At 41.5% G+C, this 25,792-nt stretch overlaps 1 protein-coding gene across 1 annotated transcript; it reads right to left on the minus strand.

Annotated features, from left to right (window-relative positions):
- Nucleotides 1-675: 675 nt before the first annotated feature.
- Nucleotides 676-21,040, minus strand: tnfaip8l3 (tumor necrosis factor, alpha-induced protein 8-like 3). Its single transcript, XM_034116712.1, has 2 exons — nt 20,715-21,040; nt 676-1,802 (listed from the first exon to the last, which is right to left on the minus strand). The coding sequence occupies exons 1-2, from the start codon at nt 20,758-20,760 to the stop codon at nt 1,240-1,242; spliced, it is 609 nt and encodes a 202-aa protein (XP_033972603.1). The 5' UTR covers nt 20,761-21,040; the 3' UTR covers nt 676-1,239.
- Nucleotides 21,041-25,792: the final 4,752 nt, after the last annotated feature.

A 25,792-nucleotide genomic window follows, 5' to 3' on the forward strand; every position in this document is an offset into this window, starting at 1 on the left:
CTACTTGTTTGCTGTTTGACACAATGGCTAGAGAAAAGCAGGATACAAAAGAACAAAGGCCAATAGAGGTAAATACATCTTTCTTTTAATGGTCATAACATGTACTACTATGACCTTACAGTTCACTTGATAGATGTTGGTCTAACGAAAGTGAGTACAAATAAAGGCTAAATGGGTGGGTGGTCTTTCTGTGTTTCTACAAAAAGAGAGAGTCATAAAACTAGACGTCTTCTCCATTGTCTGCCAAAATAATTCAGCTGGAGTCACACCAAGCCACCAGTAATGTGTTTTCCTGCACTGGAGAGCAGAGTAGACCAGAGGGCATCAGATGAACCAGAAATGACAAATCAATGATTTCCTGCCCAAGACAAATTTAGTGTTGGCAAATGTATGCCTGGCGTGTGTGTGGGCCAAATGGATGGGAAAGTGGTAGCTTAATGCACCATTTGTGGCTTATTTTCCAGATCGGATCCACCCATGCAATTTCTGTCATGGGGTTTCCCCCTAAAACATAATCAGCAAAAAGTATAGTTAACTTCATTGTAGTGACAACTTCAGCATGGTTTTCTTTCACAGAAAAGTATCCTCATGACTGCCGACATGGAACAAACCTATTGGTCCTATTAAAATGTTCCCCAGTTCAGTGGAGGTATTGTTGTCAGAAGAACTGCAAAATATTGTTTACAAGAAATCTTTAATAAAAGACAAGTGTTACACCCTTGTAGAGAAGATTGACACGGTCACATTACACACACGTCAAACACAGTGTTCAAGCGAATCACACACACACGCGCACGCACGCACACACGCACGCACGCACGCACGCACACACACGCACGCACACACACACACACACACACACACACACTGCAACTACTACTGATTATCTTCCTTATCCAACTATACCTAATGTATTTTTTTTGGCCATTGGTACAGTACACTTTTGCACATAAAGGGAATGCTCTAATGCATACAACATGACACAGGCTGTCCCAGTGTGTAGCAATGTTCCACTGAGAGGGAAGACAGTCAATAAAATTCCCTCATGGAACCAGGGCAGCAGGATGTTACAGCTCGCTTCATGGAAATGGGTGAAGAAGAGACAGGAAGACGAGAGCAAAGAAGGGAAGAGGAAGTGTGCGGTCATGGGTGAAAGGCAAAAGAAGGAGGCAGGAGACACCGGAAAGAGAAGGAGGCAGGAGAAGAAAGAGCGAGAGGTGAAAGAGGTCGTGTGTGAGGTTAAAGCGTTCCTTCGTCGAGCAGTTTGTTGATGCCGTTGCAGATCTTCCTCAGGGAGAGTCTGTACTCCTCTCTGTCCCCGTACAGCTCGGCCAGGTACTCCCCGTGGGCAAAATGGTTGAAAACGTGATCGATGCGTGCATGTGAGCGCGCCGTCAGGTGCTGCTCCACCAGGGTATGTAGCAGGTCCCTGCACTCCAACAAAAGCTGTGACAGAATATTCCTGTCAAAGGTGTACTCCACCTCGTAGAACGACACCGCCGTCATGGCCGCCTGGTTCATCTTCTTCTTGAAGCGATCTACCGTGTCCAGCTCGTCTGGGCTGAACTGGTGGTTGCGGTACAAGATGCCGATCTTCAGGGCGATTTTGATGACGTCCTTGATTATCTTGTGGGCCTCCTTCTTGCTCTTGGTGAACTCCCGGCTGGTCTTGTAGAGCTCGTCCAAGATCTCGCTGCTGGTGTCATCTGTCAGCATGTTGGCCACCACCATGGTCGCCATCTTGCTCAGGATCTTCTTCTGGGCCTGCAGGGCCAGGGAGCGAGAGTTGAAGCTCTCCGGTCCTGAGGGGACAGAAAAGAGACAGGAGGCATGGGATAAGTATTACAGGTCAGAAATCTTCACTCTAGCATTACCTACTTAAAGGAACAAGGGACAACAAAGTAAATAATAATGATCCTGCTGAGGTAGCTTGACATTCAGAGATACTTAGAAGCAATATCAATAGACTGCTTTGGCCACTTGGGGGCAGAAGAACTAGCCGGAAACACAACAGAGACCTTATATTACCTCAAGTTGACATGGAAAGTTTGTTAACAGACAGTTGCCTATACATAGATCATGCAAACATTAAACAACACTAGCTTTAGTTTTAAATCTTGTCCTGTTACGCCGAGGAACAACCTTTGGGTCTGAAAGCTAATAGTGAAGTGCCTGCATTCTCTCCAATACATCATGGGTCAACACAACTGCTAGCAAAAGTTAGTCAGATTGTATTGAAGTGTAAGAAACACACTGTAGATGTTGTCTATTGCAATTCAAAGCAGTTTTGGCTTTACTGAAAGTACATTTGTAATTCTGGTTCTTTTCAATTGACATTAAGTGAAATGACCCACAATGTGCTGTTTTTTTTTAAAGATATTAAAAGGATAAACTCAGGTATTTCTTATATAAATACAGCAGACTGAACGAAAAATAGAGCACAGTTCACCTTGATACATTTTATTATTACAGTATGTAGCCACTGCCCTCAATTCTAAGTGTGTTTACATGTAGCAGCTGACTTCCATCTGGACAAACAGGCTTTTGCATCTGTGTTGACCCATTGTCATACAAATATGGGTTCTTCCTTTCTCATGCTTTTTCTGCGATGTCTTTGTCCTTACATAAAGAACACTGTGTGCTGAAACATCCTAATGTACTGATTTCTTTGTTATTCAGAGGACGAGTTTTTCCTGGCTTAGTTACTAAACAAGTCGTGCAACAAATAATTGGTAGCAGTATTTAAAGTGATCTCAGTAAAAAGAAAGGCACAGCACTGGTACAAACTGCTCTTGGGTGATGAGTTTTTTTGGCATGAACAAAGGCTCATCCTCCTTCTGTTGTTGTAAATCCAAACATGAATATACAGAAACAGATTCTGACTTTTGTTATTTTAAAGATGATGAACTCCAGGTTTTTAAAAGTTACAGAAATAACTTAATAGTGAACACAGTCTGAACAAGTGAGAGCTGAAGAGTAGATGAAACGTGGTTCAGCCACATTCAACACAGGGCGGCGTCCTTCCTGGAGCTGCCTGTGGTTTGGTGCTGACTATGGGAGGAATGATTATCTGCTCTGGATAACAGCTGCACACCGATAAGCACTTTCCTGTCTCGCTTCAGACAGTCACAGTTTTATGCAGCGTCCCACTGAAGTCGCAATATATCATAGAGGGGAACATCAAAGACGACTTGTGTCATTATAGAACGATCCGGCAGCTTAACATGTGTCTTTGTAAATGTGAGGAGTGGGAGGACGGAAGGGGATTTATTTAGGAGCCACCCAGCTACAAATTACACACCAGATAACTCCTTTTGCGATTAAAGTCCAGGAAAGAGGCCTCCGTTTTTCCTGCCGTTCCCTGGGCAAATAGTCAGCCTCTTCCTCCTCCACATCACATGTATAGAGACAGACAAGGCCAGTAGGCTCAGCAGATGAGCCCAAGTTCAAAGACAGCTGCTCAGTTGTCAGTATCATTTTGATTAAAACATATGACCATGCAGAATTCACTCCATCACCATAGCATCATCTGCTTGTGTGTCTATAAAATAGAAGGTTTAAGGCTGCACTACAATTGCGACAAATCCAATCCATGGCATTTCATGTGAATACACAGAAGTGACATTTCATGTTTCAGTCTGAAGCCAAATGACATTTCATGCACATATAATTAGCCCACTCTGACATTTTCAACTTATATTGCAAAGTGCTTTGTCATTTCCCAATGGATAACATCTGATGTACTGCTAATTTGTGCAGCTTCATGAGTGGGATGATACCTGTATTTGTGAAAAATTCTAATTGCTCATTAAGCAGATGTCAAACAAGTTTTTTCAAAGCCTTCATTATGTGTAAAACAAACAAACTGAAAGTGAATAGACTCCTGTTTGTGCCATAGTTCTTGCTTTTCCTGATTTGTATTACATTTTTTAATGTCCAGTTTGTGGGGCCATAATACAGTTAAATCATGAAACTGGCGCATACATACTGTACGAAAAACGTTTTTTAAAAGCAACATATGAACTTACAATTGTCAAATCTTTCACTTCGGAAAAAAGTACATATGATTTTCTGACGACCTGGCCAAGAAAGTCAGATATTCTCTGCTGGGAGAAAAATCTGTCCCTAAGCTTCTACATGCTTCACTTTCTTAACTAGCTAGTTGTCTGCCTTTTTAATTTTAGGCGAGTAGATAAAGTTGGGTCTGTTCTTCCCTTAAAGCTGCCTGATGGAAACAAGGTTGACGAGAGTTGTGAGACTGAACCAAAATGAATGAGTGGAGTCCCTCAAAACCAAAAAAGATGCAAAACTCTTTGGTGAATGACTGAATGAATCAACACGCACATGTAACATTCATTACAGGACAGTTGATGAGTTCCTGTTGTTTATTATTTGTTGTGCAGGAGGATGTGATATACTGTGACCAGACATAAACATACAGCACTAAGAATAGTCTTTAATAAATCTATATAAATCCTCGACTGTCCAGGCAACATCAGACTTGGAGATAATAATGTGTTGCTCATCCTCACAGCCTGCTCTTCAGGAACTGTTAAAAATACCAAATATAAATGAAAAAGCCTGAGGTGTAAAATGTAACACAGGCGCCATAATAGCAATATGGTAGTTTCCATGATATTTGAATATCAGCAGCACAACATATAACTTTGGTTCTCATTGGACATATCTGTGGCTCTGATCAACAGGCTCTCTATGTCACTGTTATTTCCCGTTTCTCTGAAGCAGCTCTTTGTTCCAGCGAGCGTCTGATATTCAGAAAACCAACTGGATAGATTACTGAAACCCTGGCACTCTGAAAAAGGTGACAGCTTGCTCCATAAAGCCGGCCTTGTCAGACCCTTGGTCCTGCAGACTATTTGGATTCTGATCTGTCGTTTTTTATTAGACTTCCCTTCCATGCAATGAAATAACCAATATCTGTCATGGTCAATTCAAAGATCAGTTACATTTCATGGTAAAGAGTGTTGCATGAAATGGAGTGATTGGATCTTTTTAGTTGTTTCTGTGCAGCGCTAAAAGTAGACTAATTATAATCCTGCCACCCCCACCACACAGCCTGGAGCCTGTTTTGGAGGACCAGCAGGTGGCTATCAACACACTTGCCTTGACCCCTGTCTCAAATCTGTTTGCACATTTCAGAGAGGGGAAGAATGTAAGCCAAAAATGAAGGAGTCCGGGGGAAAAAAACAGTTTGGAGAATGGACACAAGTCTGCTTGAGGTGTGAGTCAGAGTGCTGGGCAAGGAGGTGGCTGATTCAGAGTCTGGAAGGAGATTTTAGAAGATACAGTAAGTGAGCGTAGACAATTTAAAAAAGAATGCACAGGGTGACACTGAGAAGTCACATTCACATACAGCCTGTCACCCAGCGGCTGAGATGAGTGACATGCATGAGCCGGAGTGTCAGAAGAGTTAAAGCTGTCAGCGTAGAGATGGTAAGAGAAACAGACTATCCTACTGCTCTCTCTACTGCTCTCTCACTTTCTCTCCTGCCAGCTCAATAGTTTCTCACTTGTTGGAAGTTTTCATAAAATAAAGTGAGAATTCTACATTGTGGGAATAAGTTCCTGAAAAACAAACCAGGAGCAGAGTTTTCCGCCGTCGTAGCAGCCTATCAAAGGGGTTGCGTGTTTTGGGAGTTGGTGAAGTTTACTTTTACCATCAGGATTAGTAAGGTGCTTGCTGCTCTCTGGCCGCGGTTGTTGACCAGACAGTCTCTCTTTGTCCCGACTGATGTTTTTAGAGCGCTGAGTCAACAGTTTCTGCTGCGCTGCATCAGAACATACATACAGTGTGGAAAATGGAGACCTGCCAAACCTGCCATGCTGAAGGTGGTACCCTGCAAAAAGTGTCCATCTGGCCAGATTTGTTCCCCATATCAGTCAGAAACACTTACATGAATAAAGAGGACGTTTACAGCCAATGACTCTTTAGTACAGCTGTCATGAAAACAAGAAAATCCCACTTTAAAGGTCTCCTATTATGCTATTTTTAGGCATATATTCGGTCTCAGATATATAAAAATATGTCTATGATGTGTTTTGCTCAAAATACCAAAGCATGCATTTTAGACATCCCTAATATCCCTCTATTCCAGCCCTGTTAGAGAAACGCAGATTTTGGGTCCTTAGCTTGAAAAAGCGAATGCCTGCTCAGAATTACCCGGCAGCTACAGTTAAATTCTGCCGTGATTAAATGCCATCATGTTCCAAACCACATCAAGGATTATTTCTGAAACAGTATGCTTTTGCTCAAATGCTTTTTCTCTTGCGGGTTTACCACAAGGCGAGTTCCTTTTTTTATTTCCTGCTTTTTTACAAATACTCTCTCTCCAGTACAGATTAGCTCTGATGCCCCTTTCACACCGGCGCTTTTTCAGCTCCGGCTCGGAGCTGGAGCCTGAAAAGTACCGTTTTTCCCTGTTCACACCGCAGCGGCGCCGCCTCATAGCTCCGGAATGCGGTTCACTTCCAGCTCCAAAAAGTTGTCGGTCTAGAGGCAAGAGCTTCGGAGCTAGAGGCGGCGTCGCTTACGTCTCTCTTACGTCGAGGCGTGCAGGAAACTAAACCCACCTCCCCTGAACATGGGTCGACTGAAGAGTCTCGTCATGCCTGCCTACAAGCAGTAGCGCTGAGCAAAGTGACTAGAAGGCAACCACACACTTATATAAAAAAACACACTTTATAAAGTCAGGCAACACTAACCAGGCTTTGTGTGATTCTGTTTATTTGTACCTTACTTTGACCATCCGTTCGCTGTTATTGATCATTGTGGAGAGCAATTTGTTTTTTATTATAGCAGCTATCGGATGGAATCAATACATGGGCTGCACAGGTTGTCATGTCCGACTATCACAAGTAGAATCATAATGAAAAATACGCCGGTAAAATGTGCCTGTAGAAAACGGCTTAGCAAGTAGTCAGTTTAGCTTCGGTTGCTATGCTAACATCACCCATGTTATACCGGAGAAACTTTCATAACAGCGTTGTGATGCCAAACAGCGTCAATTCAGACTGACACACATTCACTTAAGGGGAACTGGGGATATGTACCAGCTGCTTGTGTGACAGTCAGACAGTGAATACTTTAGAGCCGTGTGCGCTAACCCGGAGCTAACGGGAGAATAAACTCCCGTGGAAGAGCAGACAGCACTGCAGCGGTCGGTAAATGCCGCTGAAACACATTAATAAACAATGAACCACGGCACTCTGGAGAAAAGTATAAGGTTGGAGAAGTCGTTATTTAATTTAATCTGGCTTCGTATGATTAAAAGCAACACGATCATCGACCCGACGCAGTCCCCCCCCGTTGTTGTTGTGAGCTCCGTTGGGGAGAAAATCAGCGATGTAAACGGTGACGTCATGACGCAGCAGCGGCAGCTGGGCGGTGTGAACAGAGCGGGAGCTGAAAAGGGAAACCGTAGCTGAACCAGAAAAGCTCTAGCTCGGCGCTAGAAAGGGAAAAGCGCTGGTGTGAAAGCCGCATAAGTGTTAGCGATGCTTCCTAATGTAAACAAAGACCATATTACGTCCAAAACAGTCGGGCATTGTTTCTGATAGCAACGTTTCTGATAGTGCCGTGGGTCCACATTTCCGATATGACGTAATTTGCGACGCAAATCTGGATCAGCTGCGTTGTACCCCCGTATTTAGAGATTTGGGTACAGAGGAAAAGAGAGAGGGTTTTGTTTTCTGACACTTTGTGAGTCTCCTGACACACCGGGGACACATATTTATGTATAAAAGACATAAAAAAGTGCATTTTGCATGATAGGTCCCCTTTAAGTAATTATTGAACATTTTGAAAAATATGCTTGTTAGTGTTTTGGCATATAGGTGTAGTGTATTCACACAGTCACAGAAAAAGACTTTGGTGCTCCGTCATTATCATGTATGCAGTGCATTGCACCGTGACTGAGCTGCACTGACCTTTGTGGCCGCAGCCAGCCGCTGCTTTGACCTATGCTTGTACTAAAAGGTCATTTGTGTTGTCAGATTTCCAAAACTGTACAAACACAAACTGGCATCATATACAGACTGAAAATACATTCACTTTTGTGATATAAACATGGCAACAAAGCTAGTTTTGTTGAAATAATGTAAAGAATCACATGGACCAACTCACAGTGCAAGAGGCTTTTTTTCTACTCTGTGAATACACCTTTAGGTGAGAGGATTGATAGAAATGTTTTAACAGTGGTGTTAAGTAAGTATTTACTCAAGTACTTTACTTAAGTTCAATTTTGGGGTACTTTTCTTGAGTATTACAATTGTTTGCTACTTTGTACTCCACTACAATTCAAAGGTACATCGTGTACTTTTACTCCACTACATTTATTTAATACACTTGAGTTACTTTGCAGATTTGTATTAATAATGTGAAATATAATCAACACTTAAATCAGACTTTAGTTACACCTGGAGGAACATTCTCAATCTACCCTGCAGTATACAGAGTTATTCAAACTAGCTGCACCATTACCAGCTTTGATAACACTTTAATGCATCAATAATTATAATCAAAACATACAGTATCATATACATTATTCTGAAATTGGCCAATCTGCATAATAAATACTTTTGGTACTTTAATTAGATTCTGATGCCAATATCTTTCTCCTTTTACTTGAGTAACATTTTGAATGCAGGTACTTTACTTGTAACAGAGTATTCCTACACTCTGGTACTTCCACCTTTACTCAAGATCTGAGTACTTCTTCCACATCTGCCCATTCGGTTAGTTAGTGGTAGTGATGACTATGTGGTATTAATATTAAACAAAAATTACCCTAAAATAAAAGTTTAAATGAAACCCTCCAGCTGACTGTAATTGTCTTTTTTTCTTACAGTTTTTGAAAATTATTCTCCACCCTGAGCTGCAAGTCATTAACTTCGCCAGCTTCTAATAACATCATTTCTGTAAACCATTCAGAGCTGCTGCAGGGCTCAACATCCTGACAGTATCATGTATCACACACACACACCACACTCACACACACACACACACGCTGAACGAGGAAACACAATGCTCGGTCAGTGCTCCTGGGGTTGCTAATGACAACATGCTCATGTTTAGTATTAGAAAAAACAGGCCAGACTCACTGCCCAGGTGCATGGGATGTTTTATTTATTTTTGCCAGATGCAAATGCATGTTCATCACACATGCTCGAATTAACTCACCTAACAGACACAGGTGTTCATTCAGAATCATCCTGTTAGGGTTGGATATTAGCACAGGATCAACATGTGACATTTGATAAGAACAGAGAAAAACAAAACAAAACGCCTATTTACTATACCCTCGACTGCTTGGCACCTGACTCTCCTTCCTGTAAACATTATTAGTTCAAACAGCCAAATATTAAAGGTTACTGACATACAACCAGCTTCAGGGATGCAGGGAGGTAATGGAGTGTTATGTTGAGTGACAAACAAAAAAAGCAACTGAACTCACTTGTTGCCATCGTCACAATTAACCTCTGTACACTAACTGTCCATGTGCAACCTATTATTTTAATGTGTTTATAACTGAATAGCCAATACAACCCTCTCTGAATTGTGCCAGGCTATTCTTTGCACTCTGTAAATGCAGAAACAGCAATCATTTCCAGACATTTTCCTTTCCAGATATTTTATTTTATTAAGGAAAAACAGTAAAGTTATAACCCCCTTTTGCCTCCTATGTAAAAACGTCTGCAGTAGTAGCATACATTTAATAACAAAAACAACTATAGTCGTCCAACTTGTGTACAATGTGCTCATTCTGTGGCAAAATGTCCAGGAAAGCCCTCAGTAAGTGTGTCATCCATCAGTACTGCCATTTCACAGAGTAACACAGCTTAAACAATGAATCAATGGGAAGGACATGTCAGGGGCAAGAGAAGTAAGAGATGTAAGCATGGGTGACAGCTTGACTTCTTCTCTTTTAGCCTTGGCCTTTTTCTTTGCTTTTGCTTCCAACGAAGAGTTGCTGCAGACTCTCTCTGGCTGCATTTACAAGACTTGAGGAAAACAATGGAGCAGGTCATTCAGCTGCAGTAAAGAGGTTTTTAATAGCCTGCAGGGTCAGTGTCAAGAGAGCCTGGGAGGGCAGTGGAGGAGAGAGAGGAGGAGAGAGGAGGAGAGGCATGGTGTGTGCTGCCAGCTGGTATCAGAGCTCCACTAGCTGTGGTGTAGGCTATGTGTTTGTTAGATCACTTCTACACACACACACACACACATGCACACAGGCAGACTATTAAATAGAGTGTGTGGAGATCATCACGATTCATTGGGTTCAGACACAAGGAAAGAGCTGCAAAAGTATCCTGGCGCTGAAGCCATTGGAGACTTTTTTGTCTTTTCATGTGTCTCCTCCACTTACTGGTGTATTTTTGACTCCCACTGCTCTATTTGGAAGATGACTCAAACCACCATCCCACCCCTTGCTCACTCTCTGTCTGTTGTAATGCGTGTGCGTTTTTTGAGTGACTTAATAAAAAAGATTGAGAAAGATTTAACTGAGGGAAAGAAAGTATGGTATCATTTAGTGGAGTGCGTTGACTTGCATTATTCATGACATGGTAAATCTGACTCGGAGCCAGTTTCCAGAGGGCACTCAGTGCTTAAAGAGGTTATTCACCGTGCAATTAACAGCTGCTCAGGATGTACAGAGGCATTCCCACCTTTAAGGTTAATAAATAACTCAATTGTAATGCCTTAATGACTCTCTTTTGTGTGAAGTACAGTTACAGAGTTTAAAGTTCAGTCCCTTTTTGTAGATGTGTCTGGCTGTAAGAGGAATGTACGGCTAACTCGTGCTTTACTGGAAGAAAGTGTAATAGCAGGAAATACAGATTTATTCTCCGCACAAATCCCCGAGGCTTGTAAAAGGCAAACTGTGTGTAAAACATTATATGAATGAATGTGATTTTGGTGTGTTAATGTTTTTTGCATATGCTGCATGTCTCTGCTTGAAGTTTGTATTCGTCCCAGAAGGGAAATGTGGACGAGATGAGACACAAGAGAAGCTGCATCGCCATAAGAAAAAAACATATGATATAAACATGAAGATAAAGCTAATAAATACTTGTCAAGGGAGAATTTTAAAGTGCAAAAACAAGTAAGGAGGTTAGGGAACAGAAACAAATGATTGTTAATATATATCTGTTGGTGAAGTGTTTCATTCATTTGCTGAATTAGAGTAAGATTACCGTCAAATATGCTGCATTGATTTCTCTTGGAAGCCTCACCACCAGAGCAGGACATCAACACAACATTACACTGACTTGATTAACCAGTTAGGGGGATATTTTGGACCTAACTCATTATATAATATATTACATATTGCATTTTTTTAATTATCATATTCCTTTTTAGCTGAGCTGAGTTTATCAAAGATATGTTGGAGGTTAGAAACACTTACATATTTGTATAGTTTGTCCACTAAGCACTAAGAAGTTTGTGTTCAAATGTTAAAACCACTTTAGATTTGTATGATGTTTTGTATAATGCATTATTGGTCAGGTTTTATTCATAATATTTAGTTATACGCATGATAATTGTTGATGCTGATGTTAAATGAATGTACAGAAGACATTCAACAAAGCATGTTGCAATAGCTGCATTTGTGTCTTCACTGAACTATGATTTGTGCTTTACTTATTAAACAGAGCTGTTAAAAGGAAGGCTATATTAAGATAAAACACTTTAGGATGTTCTCTGTATTTGTCGGAATACATGGAAATGAGCAGCCAAACAAGGTTTGACTCATCATTACTGGCAAATACATAATGGATGCAAATTACATAAACAAACCGGTTAGGAGTCAATTAAAGAAACTAAATTGATGTGAGCTGCATTTATGTCTCTGTAATGAAGAGGTCTGATACACAGTAAGAGACAGTGTTTGAACCTACAAGTGTGTTTATCCTGGGACCGGTCTAAGTGTCTCTATTGTGACTAACAGTCCAGGGAAAAGCACTTCAGAGCCTCTCTGAGTCAGGGATACAGATCGCTGCATGCAGAGTCTTTATTTAATGCTCCATCCCACATCTCTTGTTTCGCCTCTCTCTGTCTCTGACTCTTAATGGCCATGTCCCTGTAGAGCTGAACCAGTGAGGAGAGGCGAAATGAGGCAGTGGCAGGAGATGTCTGATTGATTTATGTGTCGCTGGCTTGATCGCCTGTCACAGGGATCGGGAGGGGGGAAAGGGTGAGAGAGAGGGATCAGCGTTTTGACCTCTAACTTAAGCTCTGGCCTTGGCTTTCTTCAAAGTCACTGCTTGTTATGAAGACCAAACAAGAGGCTGGCCCCCAGAGGAAGAGAAGTGGTATCCTCGACATCCTGTCAGGACTGCAGGGTGAGCCGGGCATGGGAACTGGCTGCAGGCTGTGTCCCCTCTCTGCTTCCCCCCCTCTGGAAGCTTCTCTGGGAAACCACTCTGCCACGATCATAGCTTTCAGGTGGGCGTTGGTTGAAGGAACATTTCTACATGAATAAATAAATGTGTACTGTTTGTCCCTACAACACAAGGGTGAAACTATAGCCAGGTTTATTGTTTGCAGATCACAGAAACTTTCTTGGCCCACAGGAAGTGACGCTTTTTACATTTGTATTAGTGACAACAGCAGTTTGGAAAGACAATAAAGAGAGACCAGGCAGCTTATAGAGACAAAAGCGTTAATTGCAGTCAAACTGAACTGCGGAAATGTAAGACAGCCAAAAACATAGTGTCTCATTAATGTGTTTGCTGGAAATTATGTAGATAACCACGTCAAAAAAAATGTGGTTCATAGAACAGACTATTTATAGAAAGCTACGTCCAAATGTGTGGGCGTGTTTTTGTGTGAACCATAATGACAGACTATGAGACTGAGGCCTAATAAAAAACAGAGGATGTTAAAATATTGGTGCTTTCCATACTTTATCTGGACTATAACCCAGACAGAAAGTTCCCTCGACTTTTTCCATCTGACATGAACAAACTAAGCTTTTTTCGGAGAAAGGAAAATGGCGAAAATAAGTGAGGGGGGAGGGGGGGCAGAGCTGGCGATATGTACATTTTCATTTCACACCATTCAGTCAAACTAATAGAGAAGCATGAGAGGAAGGAAGATATGTGTGCTTGGACATAAAATAAATATACAATCACAGCCTCTCTGAAAGAGCCTGCAGATGTGTCACTTCATTTAAAACAAGCGTGGAGGAGTGATAGAAAGAAGGATGGAGGAGGTGGGGGTGTTGAAGAAAGAGAGGTGAAATAATCTGTCCATAGCTACTGTCAAGGTCCCTTTACGTCAGACACAGACCCACACAACATCAAAAACATCTCCTCACCCTCATTCCCTTTCACATCTTCTGCAGCTGTATGAAGAACCGGATGCAGCGTGAGCGTTTGTCTTACATTCATGAAGCTCTTGTCTCTTTTTAATGATCTCTTCCTCTCTCTGTTTCATTTCTTACAAGATCTACACTGAGCTGAGGGTGAGTGGCAAGGAAGTAAGTGTTTTCCGGCCCTGGGTGAGCTGCTCCTCTCATAGACCTCAGCCAAGTCTCAGCATGCCGTGGCATCGTTTACAAAAGAGACACACACATGCACGCACACCCACACTTTGGGCCTTGCCAGCTTTCCCCATAACTTTGGCCTCCCGGTTTGTTTACTAGCTCCCCCACTGTAACTGAGTTAAGTAAAAGTGAGTCACTGGGAAGCTTTAAAATCACTGGAGGCCCACTCCGTTATTGCCCAGTTAGGCCCCGCCCCCTGCCATAGCTACTATCACTACCCCCGGTGTCCATTACTCCATAGGTTTACTGATGACAAAGATATGTTATCAGTTTGTAACTACAGGTCAAGATCACATTGACATTTAATATAACATTAGAAGTATTACAATATTTCAATTAAGTAAAAGTAGCAATACAAAATATAAAAGTATTTGCAACATTATGTACTTAAAGTATCAACGGTAAACTCATTCGGCAGATGAATGGCCCCTGTCAATGTAATGCTATTGTATTAAATACTATCTGGTTATTGTTACCGATATAAGATTGCTATTAATGTTGTATATATGTTGTACTAATAGTAAATAGTGACTAAAGCTGTCAGCTGTGGAAAGCACAACATTTCTCTGTTTATTGTAAAGAGAGTAGAAATATATAGGCTAAACACTCAACTAAAGCAGGCTACATCGCAACAGTATTACAATTAAGTACTTCAGTAAATGTTACTTTCCACCACTGGTAATCACAGAAAAAAACAAAAAATACAGCTTGAGTATTTCAAAAAGTTTGATGAATATATCTAGAAGTATTGTAAGCTTTTAAAAAACATTATATAATTGCTGTCGTTTATTTAATAATCATTTTGTTTCTGTAGCCATACCAGCCAAAGAATGAGTTCCAGCTGCGGCTCGTTCAGACTTGGCTGCAATAATAATAGTACTTATTGGGGGGGGGGGGCTGCATGGTGTTTACTGCAATCATGCATGCACACTAAGACTCAGTTACTTACTTACTTACATATCCACTTTGTTAAAAGAATACTTTTTAATATTAACTTCAGGAGTTTGCTTTTCATAGCATTTATAACTGTAGGTCCCATAAGTGAGGCAAATACTGCATCTAAATGGCAAGTATCATGCGTTTTTGTTTAATTTCTAAATGATGGGGTGTTAAAGTTATATTCGTCAGTACAGCAGTAAGTAAAACAGCTTTTCAAAAAGACAGATTACATTAACCCTCATTGAGAAATGTACATGAAGTTATAAATGTTACATGAGCTAAGGTTAGCCAGGAGAGGGGCGGAGTTTTCCAGCTGTCTATGCCGCCTCGATTAAAAGCCTGCAGTGATCAAATTGGATGTACTCTGAGCTTTGGCCTTCAAAGTCCTCACAGTGCCTGACACACTTTAGTGTGAAGCCAAAGTGCTGCTGCTCTCTTAGCTCCCAACCCACCACTAACTAATGACCAGGAAATAACTGTGGTTCACACACACACACTCACACACACACACCCACACACACACACACACACACACACACACACACACACCACACACACACACACACACACACACACACACACACACACACACACACACACACACACACACACACACACACACACACACACACACACACACACACACACACACACACACACACACACACACACACACACACACACACACACACACACACACACACACACGTTGTGGAATTGTTTCTGACTTTATGTGACTGCATTCCTCTTTGCAGATTAACCCTCTCCACTACCGTCCAAACCAGATCCTTCTGCGAGTTCAAGTGCTTTATACGCCTATAGATAACAGAGTGTGGCATTTTAGTTCCTCTCTGTTTCCATTATTGCCCATTAGATGTCCAAACCCACAAATATAATTGGCACATTTGTTTCTTCTTTCTGCTGCCTTTAAAGTTATAAATGTAGGCTAGGAGCACCTTGATGTGACAATCTGTTTCCTTCTTGTTGTGATATACTATGATAAACATGGTTATTCTTCTTTTTGCTACCATTATCTTATCTTCTTGCCATAATAAGCACTTAGTTCTGTTGTGCCAGAATTAAGTGTGAAAAGCTTTGTGAGTAATCGCTTCCCACTCCACTTCGTTTTCCCTTGCCTTGATCTGTTAATAGACGAGGAGAAGACTCATTTATGATACAATAATATGCGTAGTGAGTTTATATTATGAGTTGATAAGACAAATCCTAACTGCAGTGTACACAAATGAAGCATAAATTCTAAGTTTGAATCACAAACTGCACCTAAAAAATCTCCATCAACGATTTTGAATTATAAGTCATGTCCCTCACACCAGGCGCCACCACTGGCTGTTTGCTTTGCCTCGACCGGCCCTCCAGTGAGACCACAGCCTTCTCCTCCTCCTCAGTGCGTGTCTGAAAAATATTTCAAGTGCTACTCAACTGGCTTTAGATAAGCCAGTCCTTTATTAGTATATAAGTGCTTTGTTACTAATTGTATTTCTCGAAGTGGAGTCGAGCCTGCATATGACATTAAAGGGGGTTTCCAAATATGAGTTGCTTGTTGATTCTCATCTTTTATATTCAGGCATCAAACAAAAAAACATTTTGACACTCTAAGGGTGTTTTTCACACGGCTGGAGAGGTGTGGTGACCAGTTCATGTACAGGCTGAATTTACCAGAAGTTTATTCGCTGACATTTCCTGTCTGAAGTGGAAGTTGGGCGAGGTGATACACACATTCCTCCCTGCTGCCTCCTTCAGCTGCTGGCCTGTCCACACTGTTGTACTTGTTATTATTGTGTTGTGTAGTTGGCGTTTCATTGATGCTTGTCCAGTAATAAGGACTTCCATAAGACTCCATCCCAGGCTGATGTTCACTAACTTTAATCTCTTCGTAGATCCTCTCAGGTTCAGCTTCGTCCTCGTTGGGGTTTCTCTTTTCTCTATTTTTGGAGAAGTGTCTGAGGGTTATGATCCCCAGAAGCACCAAAGCAGCACCAACAACGACACCAAGGGGAAAAGCCTTGGTGTGAAAGGGTGAGGCTCTGTCAAAAGGCCGCTGCGGTTGATTTCATGTTCCAGTAATGGCTGAGTCGTAGGGAAATCATTATTTCTCCAAATGTCCTATAAACACTATGAAATGCCATGGTACTATTGTACCAACGCATGTGTATGTGCATTCAAGGGAAAATGCACTCACATGCCGCTCAGGGACATGGGAGTTTTTGGGTTTGTCTTTCACTGCAGCTAGAGGAAAGAGAAAAAAAGAACTTTCTCCTGAGTCGTCTTTTCCACTTATGGCTTCACTCCTGCTTTCTTTTTTTTTCTCAGTTCAAGTTACAATTTTCCAGAACCAGCTCCTGGTGTCTCGACTGTGTGTGTGTGTGTGTGTGTGTGTGTGTGTGTGTGTGTGTGTGTGTGTGTGTGTGTGTGTGTGTGTGTGTGTGTGTGTGTGTGTGTGTGTGTGTGTGTGTGTGTGTGTGTGTGTGTGTGTGTGTGTGTGTGTGTGTGTGTGTGTGTGTGTGTGTGTAGAGAGGGCTGGGGTGCAGTAAGCACTCTCCATCTGTGGGCCAGATTAAAGGCAGGGAGAGGAAAAAACAGGGATGCACGAGCAGGAAGAGTGCAGGCATTTTTCAGTGCATGTGTATGTGTCTGGTAGAGTGTGTGTGTGTGTGTGTGTGTGTGTGTGTGTGTGTGTGTGTGTGTGTGTGTGTGTGTGTGTGTGTGTGTGTGTGTGTGTGTGTGTGTGTGTGTGTGTGTGTGTGTGTGTGTGTGTGTGTGTGTGTGTGTGTGTGTGTGTGTGTGTGTGTTAAAGTCTATGCAGGGCTGGCCCACTCTGCCTGTCTCTCATGTGTAAAGCATGTGGCCGGCCTGCCAACATGGCAATCATGAGGCAAAAGCTCTCCCCTGATTCCTGTGTGCTCCTGGCTCGTTCCAATGCAGCAGTCAGTGATCTTAGAAGTGTGTGTGAAGTGTTTGTGGAAGTGTGGATTAGTAGCAATTAACACTCGATTCTAGTGAATGTGAGTGTTTGAATGCTGAAGATCACCTGGCTGTAGATCAAACATCTGCAGCTTTCTTTGATTATGATATAACCACAAAACCGCCCGTATGCCCGTATGCCCGTATGCCCGTATGCCCGTATGCCCGTATGCCTCCCACAGCTGTTATCACAACAGCAAAACAGCTTCTCTTTTCATAATATAAATTAACACAAACGGGTGGAACTAGCTCTGGGGACGGCAGATTGGGTTATGATGTTATAGTGAGTCACATCCCCAAATAGAATCAGACAAAAGAGGACTGTTTGCAGGTTAAACACAATGTCAGACTAATAAAACAACTAAAACATCATTCAAACCAGAATGCAGAAGTTTTGTTTAAATGTCTCTGTTGTGGGGCCATTGTATGATATTGAAAACATTCTTCCAGCAGAACAGGTGTGTTGACGTTTCACTGAAACTAAGGCGTGTGGTCACATCCACTCCACCACAGGAAGGAAGTCCGAGTATGAATCGGTGTGTGAGTGTTGGTATGGTCAGTGGCATACTCAATGCATGACTGGAGGATTATGGGAAAGTCTTTGTGTGTGTGTGTGTGTGTGTGTGTGTGTGTGTGTGTGTGTGTGTGTGTGTGTGTGTGTGTGTGTGTGTGTGTGTGTGTGTGTGTGTGTGTTTCTTTTCTGTAAGGTCTAGAGGGTATTTATTTATACAGTTAGCGCAGTTACAGCTGAGCTTACTGTATTGTGACTGATCTTTGTGCTACTAATTCTCTGGGTTAGGGTTAGTTTATGTTTCAAATTCTGACTCACATGACAACCTGAAATTAAAAAAAGTAAATTCCTCTGAAACAGTTCACGTTCCTGTGAATATTACTGCATTCCTGGTGTGGGAGAAACATAAGTTATGAGATGACTCGCTGAATCATTTGCCCTACAGCTCACAGTAAGAAGTAATAAAGCTTTCAGCAGCAAGGATTGCATTTTGATATAAGGCACAAAACAAGGAAAATAACTTTAGTTCGTAAACTGCATTTCCTATTAAACAATCTACATCTACCCAAGAGGAACCAAGTAGAGAACAAAATAAATGTTTCTCCAACAGAACCTGTTCAACCAGAACCACTAGGTGTAATTACTTTTTTCATTCAAACTGTTTGAAGTGAAACACTTTCTTTCTTTCTATATGAATAGAGACATAATATAACAATATATACCGGTAGGCCTTTTATATATATATCATCACCTAGCAACAACATTACTTGTGACTTGAGACCCTCAAATGGCAACCATTATGTGTTTACTGTTTACTTGACTTCCCAAGTTGAACCTCACAAGTTTCACTTGGAGGCAGCATAACCTCAGGCTGAGTGGTCCGAGGTCAGGCATGCTCTCTGGGGCATTATGGGAAGAGATGTAGAACTGACGAAAAATACAGTAGGGAGAGTTGGTCCAACCACAAGTATTATCCGGCATCAAACCGAACATCACTAATTGCAAATAAGGCTGTGTTTGAGTGAGGGGAACATTTAACTATAAGATGTCAGTCTCACTCACTTACAGCTCAAGGGCAGAGGACAAGACCTTCTGAGACTAAATACCTCAATATTTACAGTTTAAGTTTTGTGCCAGAAAACATGTTAAAGGCAGCGTCAATGAATCACACATCCCTCATCCACATAAACAGGAATAAGGGTCATGTTTGTGTGCAGCAACACTTTCAAAAATGTTTTCATAATACAGATTTTGATGGGACATTTGACCTTATAAAGTGAGCCATACCAGTTATTTTGTTTCCACCACAGCAGACTGAGGAGTAGAAGCTGCAGCACAGCCACAAAGCACGATGCATTTTAAGTATGAGTCAGGCTCTCGCTTCCTCTCCACTGGGAAAAAAAAAAATGTTTTGCTCTCACCTCAACCGTTTTTATTTAACATTGTGTAATATTATTTTAATGTTTAAGTAGTACAAACATTGCTGGAATCGTTACCAGATCTGTATAAAAATGTAAAATGTTTTCATGATTTACTTCTGGCTCAGTCTCAGCGGGGAACATTGAACATCAGTGACATGGATAAAGCCTCTGTCACATATGAGAGTCTTGATTGATGTTTTAACCTTGAACGGTCTGCGTAGAATCAGCAGGTGATGCAGATATGTCATCACCGACTGAGGATGTGTACACAGTTTCTGGCTTTCATATTATCATATGAAATTAATATTGCATCTCTTTTTGCAAAATGACTGATGGACAGACAGACAATGAGCCAGATGGACAGACAGATGGTCAGAGATCAACAGAGCATCGATAACATACAAAGCTCTACGCCGTCAAATAAAGATGTAATCAGCCACACTAGCAACCCTATCAATTTATATGTCCATTATTTGACACCTATATCTGCTAATAATAGCCAGGGACAGGTTATACGTGTGTCAAATTAAAGGAGCCCAGAGCTCTCTAAATTGAGCATATATTTACAGAAAATAAATAATAAAGTAGAAATGAAAAGGTATTAAACTATACTGTGCTGTGTAATAAAAAGAAACACATTGCTCAACCTAGACTCCATTGTCATCTCCCTGGATTCAATTCACCATAGCATCTTTAGATCACTGGCTCGTCCACTTGCTTGCAATTCTGGGAAAAATCCAATGAGTAACTTCTAGGATTAATAAATATTGTGCTATGCTAAACTGTGAATCTAAACATGTTAACTCTCCCCTGAGGGTGAGACCATGAGAGGCACCACAGAGGAGAAGAGGCTGTGCTCTCTGTAGCTGATGTGTTGACGAACACCCGGCTGCACGTGTCGGAGCTCGCCTGCTCCTGGTGGAGACTGAGCCGGCTTTCATACACACTCTCAGCGAGGCTCTGCCAGTCACCAGCCCCACAGTGTGTGTGCATCACAGCTCACAGCAGCTTGACTCTGACACATCTCAGCAATGGATAAAGTGACTCTTAAAAGTGTATGAATTTGTGGAGGGCATTTAAGAAGTATTCAGATGTGCAAAACAGTGATCAGTGTAAGGATGGCTGCATGTGAGTTGATACAGCCACAGTGAAAAGAGGCTCCAGTACCTGATAAATATACTGAAAGATAGACAAAGAATAACTCACTGACCCCTTGGATATCAACTGTAGAAGCACAGTGACCACAACATGTCAGGTCACTGATGTTATAGTTGCAGAAATGTTCTTAAAGCTTACCTGGAGACAGGTCTCCATCACTCTGCTCTCCGGAGTCTGAATCCATCTTCCCCTGCAGGACACAGCTCTCTGAATCCACTTTCTTCTTGTTCCCCTTCCTCTCAAGGGAGCCTTCTGATCGTTTCACCCAGAGAACAACCACAAATGCAATTCTTTGGTTTCTTCTTCTTCTCCTGGTGAGCCTAACTTCCCCTCCCAGCCTGGATCTGTGCAGCTGTGAGAGGAATGCTACTGGGCTGATCTGCTTAGCTCTTTTTTGTGTTGCTCTCCCCTTGTGCTCTCCTCTCTTCTCCTGACTACCTCAGTTTCTCTCTTTCCTTCCCTCTCTCATCTACTTTCCTGTGCCTGATACTCCCTCCCCTCTCTCACTCTTGGTCCGCCCCCCTCTCGGTTTCTCCCTCCCTTGTCCCTGCCACTTGGTCCCTCCTCCTCTCATTCGGTTGTGTCACACTCAGCCTCTTCACGCTTTCTCCTCTCAAAGTCTTTCTCTACCTCTTTCTGTATGCTGTGAGTGCCGTCTCTTCTTCTCTCTCTCTTCCTCTCTCCCTCCCTCTCTGTCTCTGAGTGCTGCCTGTGTTTTTGCAGAGCAATGGGAGAGACTCATTCATGGCAACTTGAAATTCATCTCCAGCAGTAAAAATCCCATGACCCCTTGTTACTGACTGTTATAAAATCAGTCCCTTACTATCGGGGGAGGTCACATGAAGTCAGACCAGGTTTCTGTTTGACTTTCTTCAGTATTCATTGAATGGATCTGACCTGTTTTGGTTAATGTAGTTAGTTCTTGACTAGTTGTTGTCTTATGATCATACACTTTTAGATCAACTTCATTAATTGATGGGCTAAATATATTTAGATGTTGATTGTTTGTGATGGATGTTCAAGATGTAAAAGAATGCTTTAACATGCAGTATTTCATATTCGGTCGACAAACAGCAGCCTTTGATTTTCAGATCACTTAGCTTATGAATGCCAACGCTGTGTGTCCTTCAGTGCCCCAATAAAGATAGTTATCAGAGCACTTGCTGCTTTAAATGCCATTGCCAACAAATAAGTTACTTGTTGAGTTTTATGGAACTGTCTCCAGGCATGTTAAGTCTAAAGAATGGAAGACAATGATCAGAGCCAAGTCTAGAAACTAAAAACCTTACGTAAAACTTTCAAAGTTTACCAATACATACAAATTATTATCTGACTCTGCTGTTCCTCTAAGCTCTAAACAGCACTTTATGTCTTTCAGCATGTTGTTTTAGTTGTACAGCCTGTAACATTACGGACTGATTCACTCTCATCAGTTTTTTTTTCTGAATGCAGGCCACTGTTTTCAAAGAAAAAGCTCTGTTAAATCCGATTTATACAAACTGCATGTACCAAACTAACACAGTTAGCGACAAGCTGGTACCATAGTGCAGCATTTAGCAGCTAAAGAGCCACATAATTCCCTCAGGACCTGGTGGAGACCAAAACAGAAAACACATTTTAGAAAATACATTTGTCCAGAAACTGAACTCCTAATAAAGAAAAACAAACATATAAAAAACAGCACAGGCAGTGTCTCCAGGTATTACCAGCACAGCTGCATTTGTTTTTCAGCAGTAAGAGAGAGTTTATTGTAAAAGAAGACAGTTTCGCCACCCACAAAAACGAAATACAAAGGGTGGCATTCTGGGAAATACCATTTGGAAGCTGAAATAAATATATAAAATGTTTGTTTTGATTACCTCACATTACCTTTAGTGTGGCGGCAGGTGGGCGTGCAGTTGGTGGTCCAACAACAGTTGCAGGCGACACCATCTCCCAGGTGTGGAGCCGAGTGGTGCTCAGCGTGAACACTGGGCACCAGATGGCATAAGCTGGCCTGCCCAATGCCCAAGGCTCACTCTTCTTTGACACTGTGCGCATGTGTCCTCTGTCTGCAGTGTTGCAGAGACATGTCGGTAATCACAACAAGCTGAGCTTCATGACCTAGCCATAAAGCTGTATATTTCAAGCAACAGAGTGGCATTCAAATGAATCTACAGCATATTGGTTTGCTTGAAAAGTCCTTTTTTTAATCAGAAATGACCTGGTATGAAATAAAACATAGAATGTTATTCTTGAGGGCAGTTCAATACCTCTGGCCTTTGCAAATGAGTGCTTGAGTTTTGGCTGACGCTTAGTGATTCACTTTCTGACATGATCACCATCATCTCCACAAAAGTGCCCTTCGTGATGTAAGGCCACTTACTGTAGTTTGTAAGTTATTTTACTTGTATAACTGCAAGCCACTGTGAACTCTACTTTGTCACTGCATGCGTGATAGGATAAACCAACCACACTTCACTAATAGGAGACGATGACTGCGGGTGAAAGAAGAAGTCATATCCAGTAGCACAACTAAAAATATTCTGTTACAAGCTGAAGTCCTGCACTCAAAATCTTACTTAAAGAACATAAATATAATCAGCAAAAGTAAGAGTTATTTTGTGAAATTGCTAATTTGTGTGTTACAAAATTATCTGTTTAAACACATTTTTATACTATATACACTATGGTTTATTCCATCATCCATTTTCTATCTATATATAAATCTGCACAGGTCATCCGTCTGTCACAGGGCTGACACATACAGTATACAGACGTCCATGCAAACATACAATCACACCTGCAGGCAATTCACACCAGATTATCAGCACAATTTTTTACATAACAATAACTTATATTATTATTATTGTTAAAATGTGGTGGAGTAAATGTATAATATTTACCATAGCGGAGTAAGTAAATGTGTTAGAATTGTGTGCTGTACTATAAGGGTTGACCCAATTAAAACTAACTAAATATATTTGTAGAGCCAGGGAGAGTTTGCAATGTAATGCTATGAATTGGAATTTTAATGATATTAACAGAACATTTTTCACAACAGCATTTCTACTTTTGGTGCCTATAATACCGTGTGGGCTGAGCACATAATGAACAACAAAAAATCCAAAGGTCAGCCAGACACAAACTGCAGCTGACAGATAAATGGATGAGCAGAGATAGAAGAGAAAGAACAGCGTCAATGTAAAGCCTGGCAGCTGTACCAAACTCGGCAGTTTCAAACCGAAACCTCCAGGCTACCATATGTTGACAGCGGTCAGAGAAGAAGGACTAAAAGAAGAAGAAGAGCTTCCTGTAATGATGAGTGTCACGACTCTCTGATGTTCAATGAGAAACAAATGAGCTGACTTTGCAAAGCAGCCCGCATGAAAAGGCCATGAAGTGAGAGTTTCCCTGTGATCCAGTGCCTTTACTGGCAGAGAGCCTCCCAGTCTGGAATATTCAGACGCACCAGCACTATGAGAGACATTCTGTTTCCATTATAATGATTTGATTGTTTGATAATCACCAGCGCTGAAATATGCAGTTAATCACAGGTTCTGAGAAACATTGAAATAAGGAAATGTCTGAAAGCATCTTGAAAATAACAGTCTTACTTCCAACTGTAGGAGGTATAATTCGCATTTGCACAATGTACTGACAATGTCAAGAAATGAGTACGTTTCCAGCTTACCCTTTCTGGTAGATGTTTCCATGGCAACCAAGGCTCTCTTTTAATGAAGTTGTAATCCACCAGCGGACAGAAACAGAGAGACAAATTATGGCCAGTGGCATTTGAGAATTTTAGCACAACATAATGTTTATGTGTGTGTGTGTGTGTGTGTGTGTGTGTGTGTGTGGGTGTGTGTGTGTGTGTGTGTGTGTTGGTGTGGGTGTGGGTGTGGGTGTGTGTGTGTGTGTGTGTGTGTGTGTGTGTGTGAGTGTGTGTGTGTGTGTGTGTGTGTGTGTGTGTGTGTGTGTGTGTGTGTGTGTGTGTGTGTAAACAGCATTTAATCAATCGGTTTGAAGCAGGAGAGTCCGTACTTTTCTGAGAGTCTGAGTTATTTTAAAATCTGTCTGGCTTTCTGCCTCTTAGAAATCTGTCATGGAGCAAGAGAAATAAATGGAACAAGGAGGAAAATATACATCATATAACTAAGGAAACCGCAAATGAAGAACCATGTACTTCTTTAAGAGGAAGAACAGACTGAATACTTTAAAGAAGTGCATCAGATTCTGCAAGGTCAGCTGTTATGGTACAGTCAAGCCCGACAGTAATGCCCCTAAAATACAGATCTGTGTTGTTCTTTTTTTGAGGTGCTTACCTTAAAAAAGTAAAGTGTGAATACAGACACACAGGCCATCTTTCTGCCAAAAGCAGGCAACGCTGGCACAATTTCAAACCACAAGTATTATTCAATAGACTTTAAAAAAAGGTTTCCTCAACACACACACACACACACACACACACACACACACACACACACACACACATACACACACACACACACACACACACATACACACACACACACACACGCACACACACACACACACACATACACACACACACACACACACACACACACACACACACACACACACACATACACACACACACACACACACACACACACACACACACACACACACACACACACACACACACACACACACACACCACACACACACACACACACCACACACAGTTAAAGTTACCACAGATCTATTTGGCAGATGCCTGACATCCCGCAGTTTTAGCCCCAGGAATCACATTAGCTCTGTTTGCACCATGTCTACTGGAGCTCTCCACAATTTCTTCAGTAGCAGTTGAAAATGACGAACTGCTTTAAGCTATAAAACATTTTCTGTTAAGACATTTATGTTTGTATGTGTAATAGCTCAATAATTAATGGATGTTTTTACAGACATTGCTCCCCTGAAGATGAATTCAAACTTTCGTGGACTACTCCTCTAGCACCATCATCAGGTAAAGGTTTGGATTTGCAGAGTAGGCTACTTTTATGACCAATTTCCTGCAAAACATTCTCACGACCAGCCTTAACTTTGTGTAATTATACAAATGTTAGCATGCTACCACAGCACGCAAATAATTAGATAGTGATATGATAAACATAATACCTGCATGTTAGCATTGTCAATGCTGAACTAAAATTAGCATTTAGCTAATAAACTTAACACAAAAAGTAAGGCAATTTGTGTTTGGTAGATGATTT

Source organism: Trematomus bernacchii, unplaced genomic scaffold, assembly GCF_902827165.1.
Source record: "Trematomus bernacchii unplaced genomic scaffold, fTreBer1.1, whole genome shotgun sequence".
NCBI classification, from domain to species: domain Eukaryota; kingdom Metazoa; phylum Chordata; class Actinopteri; order Perciformes; family Nototheniidae; genus Trematomus; species Trematomus bernacchii.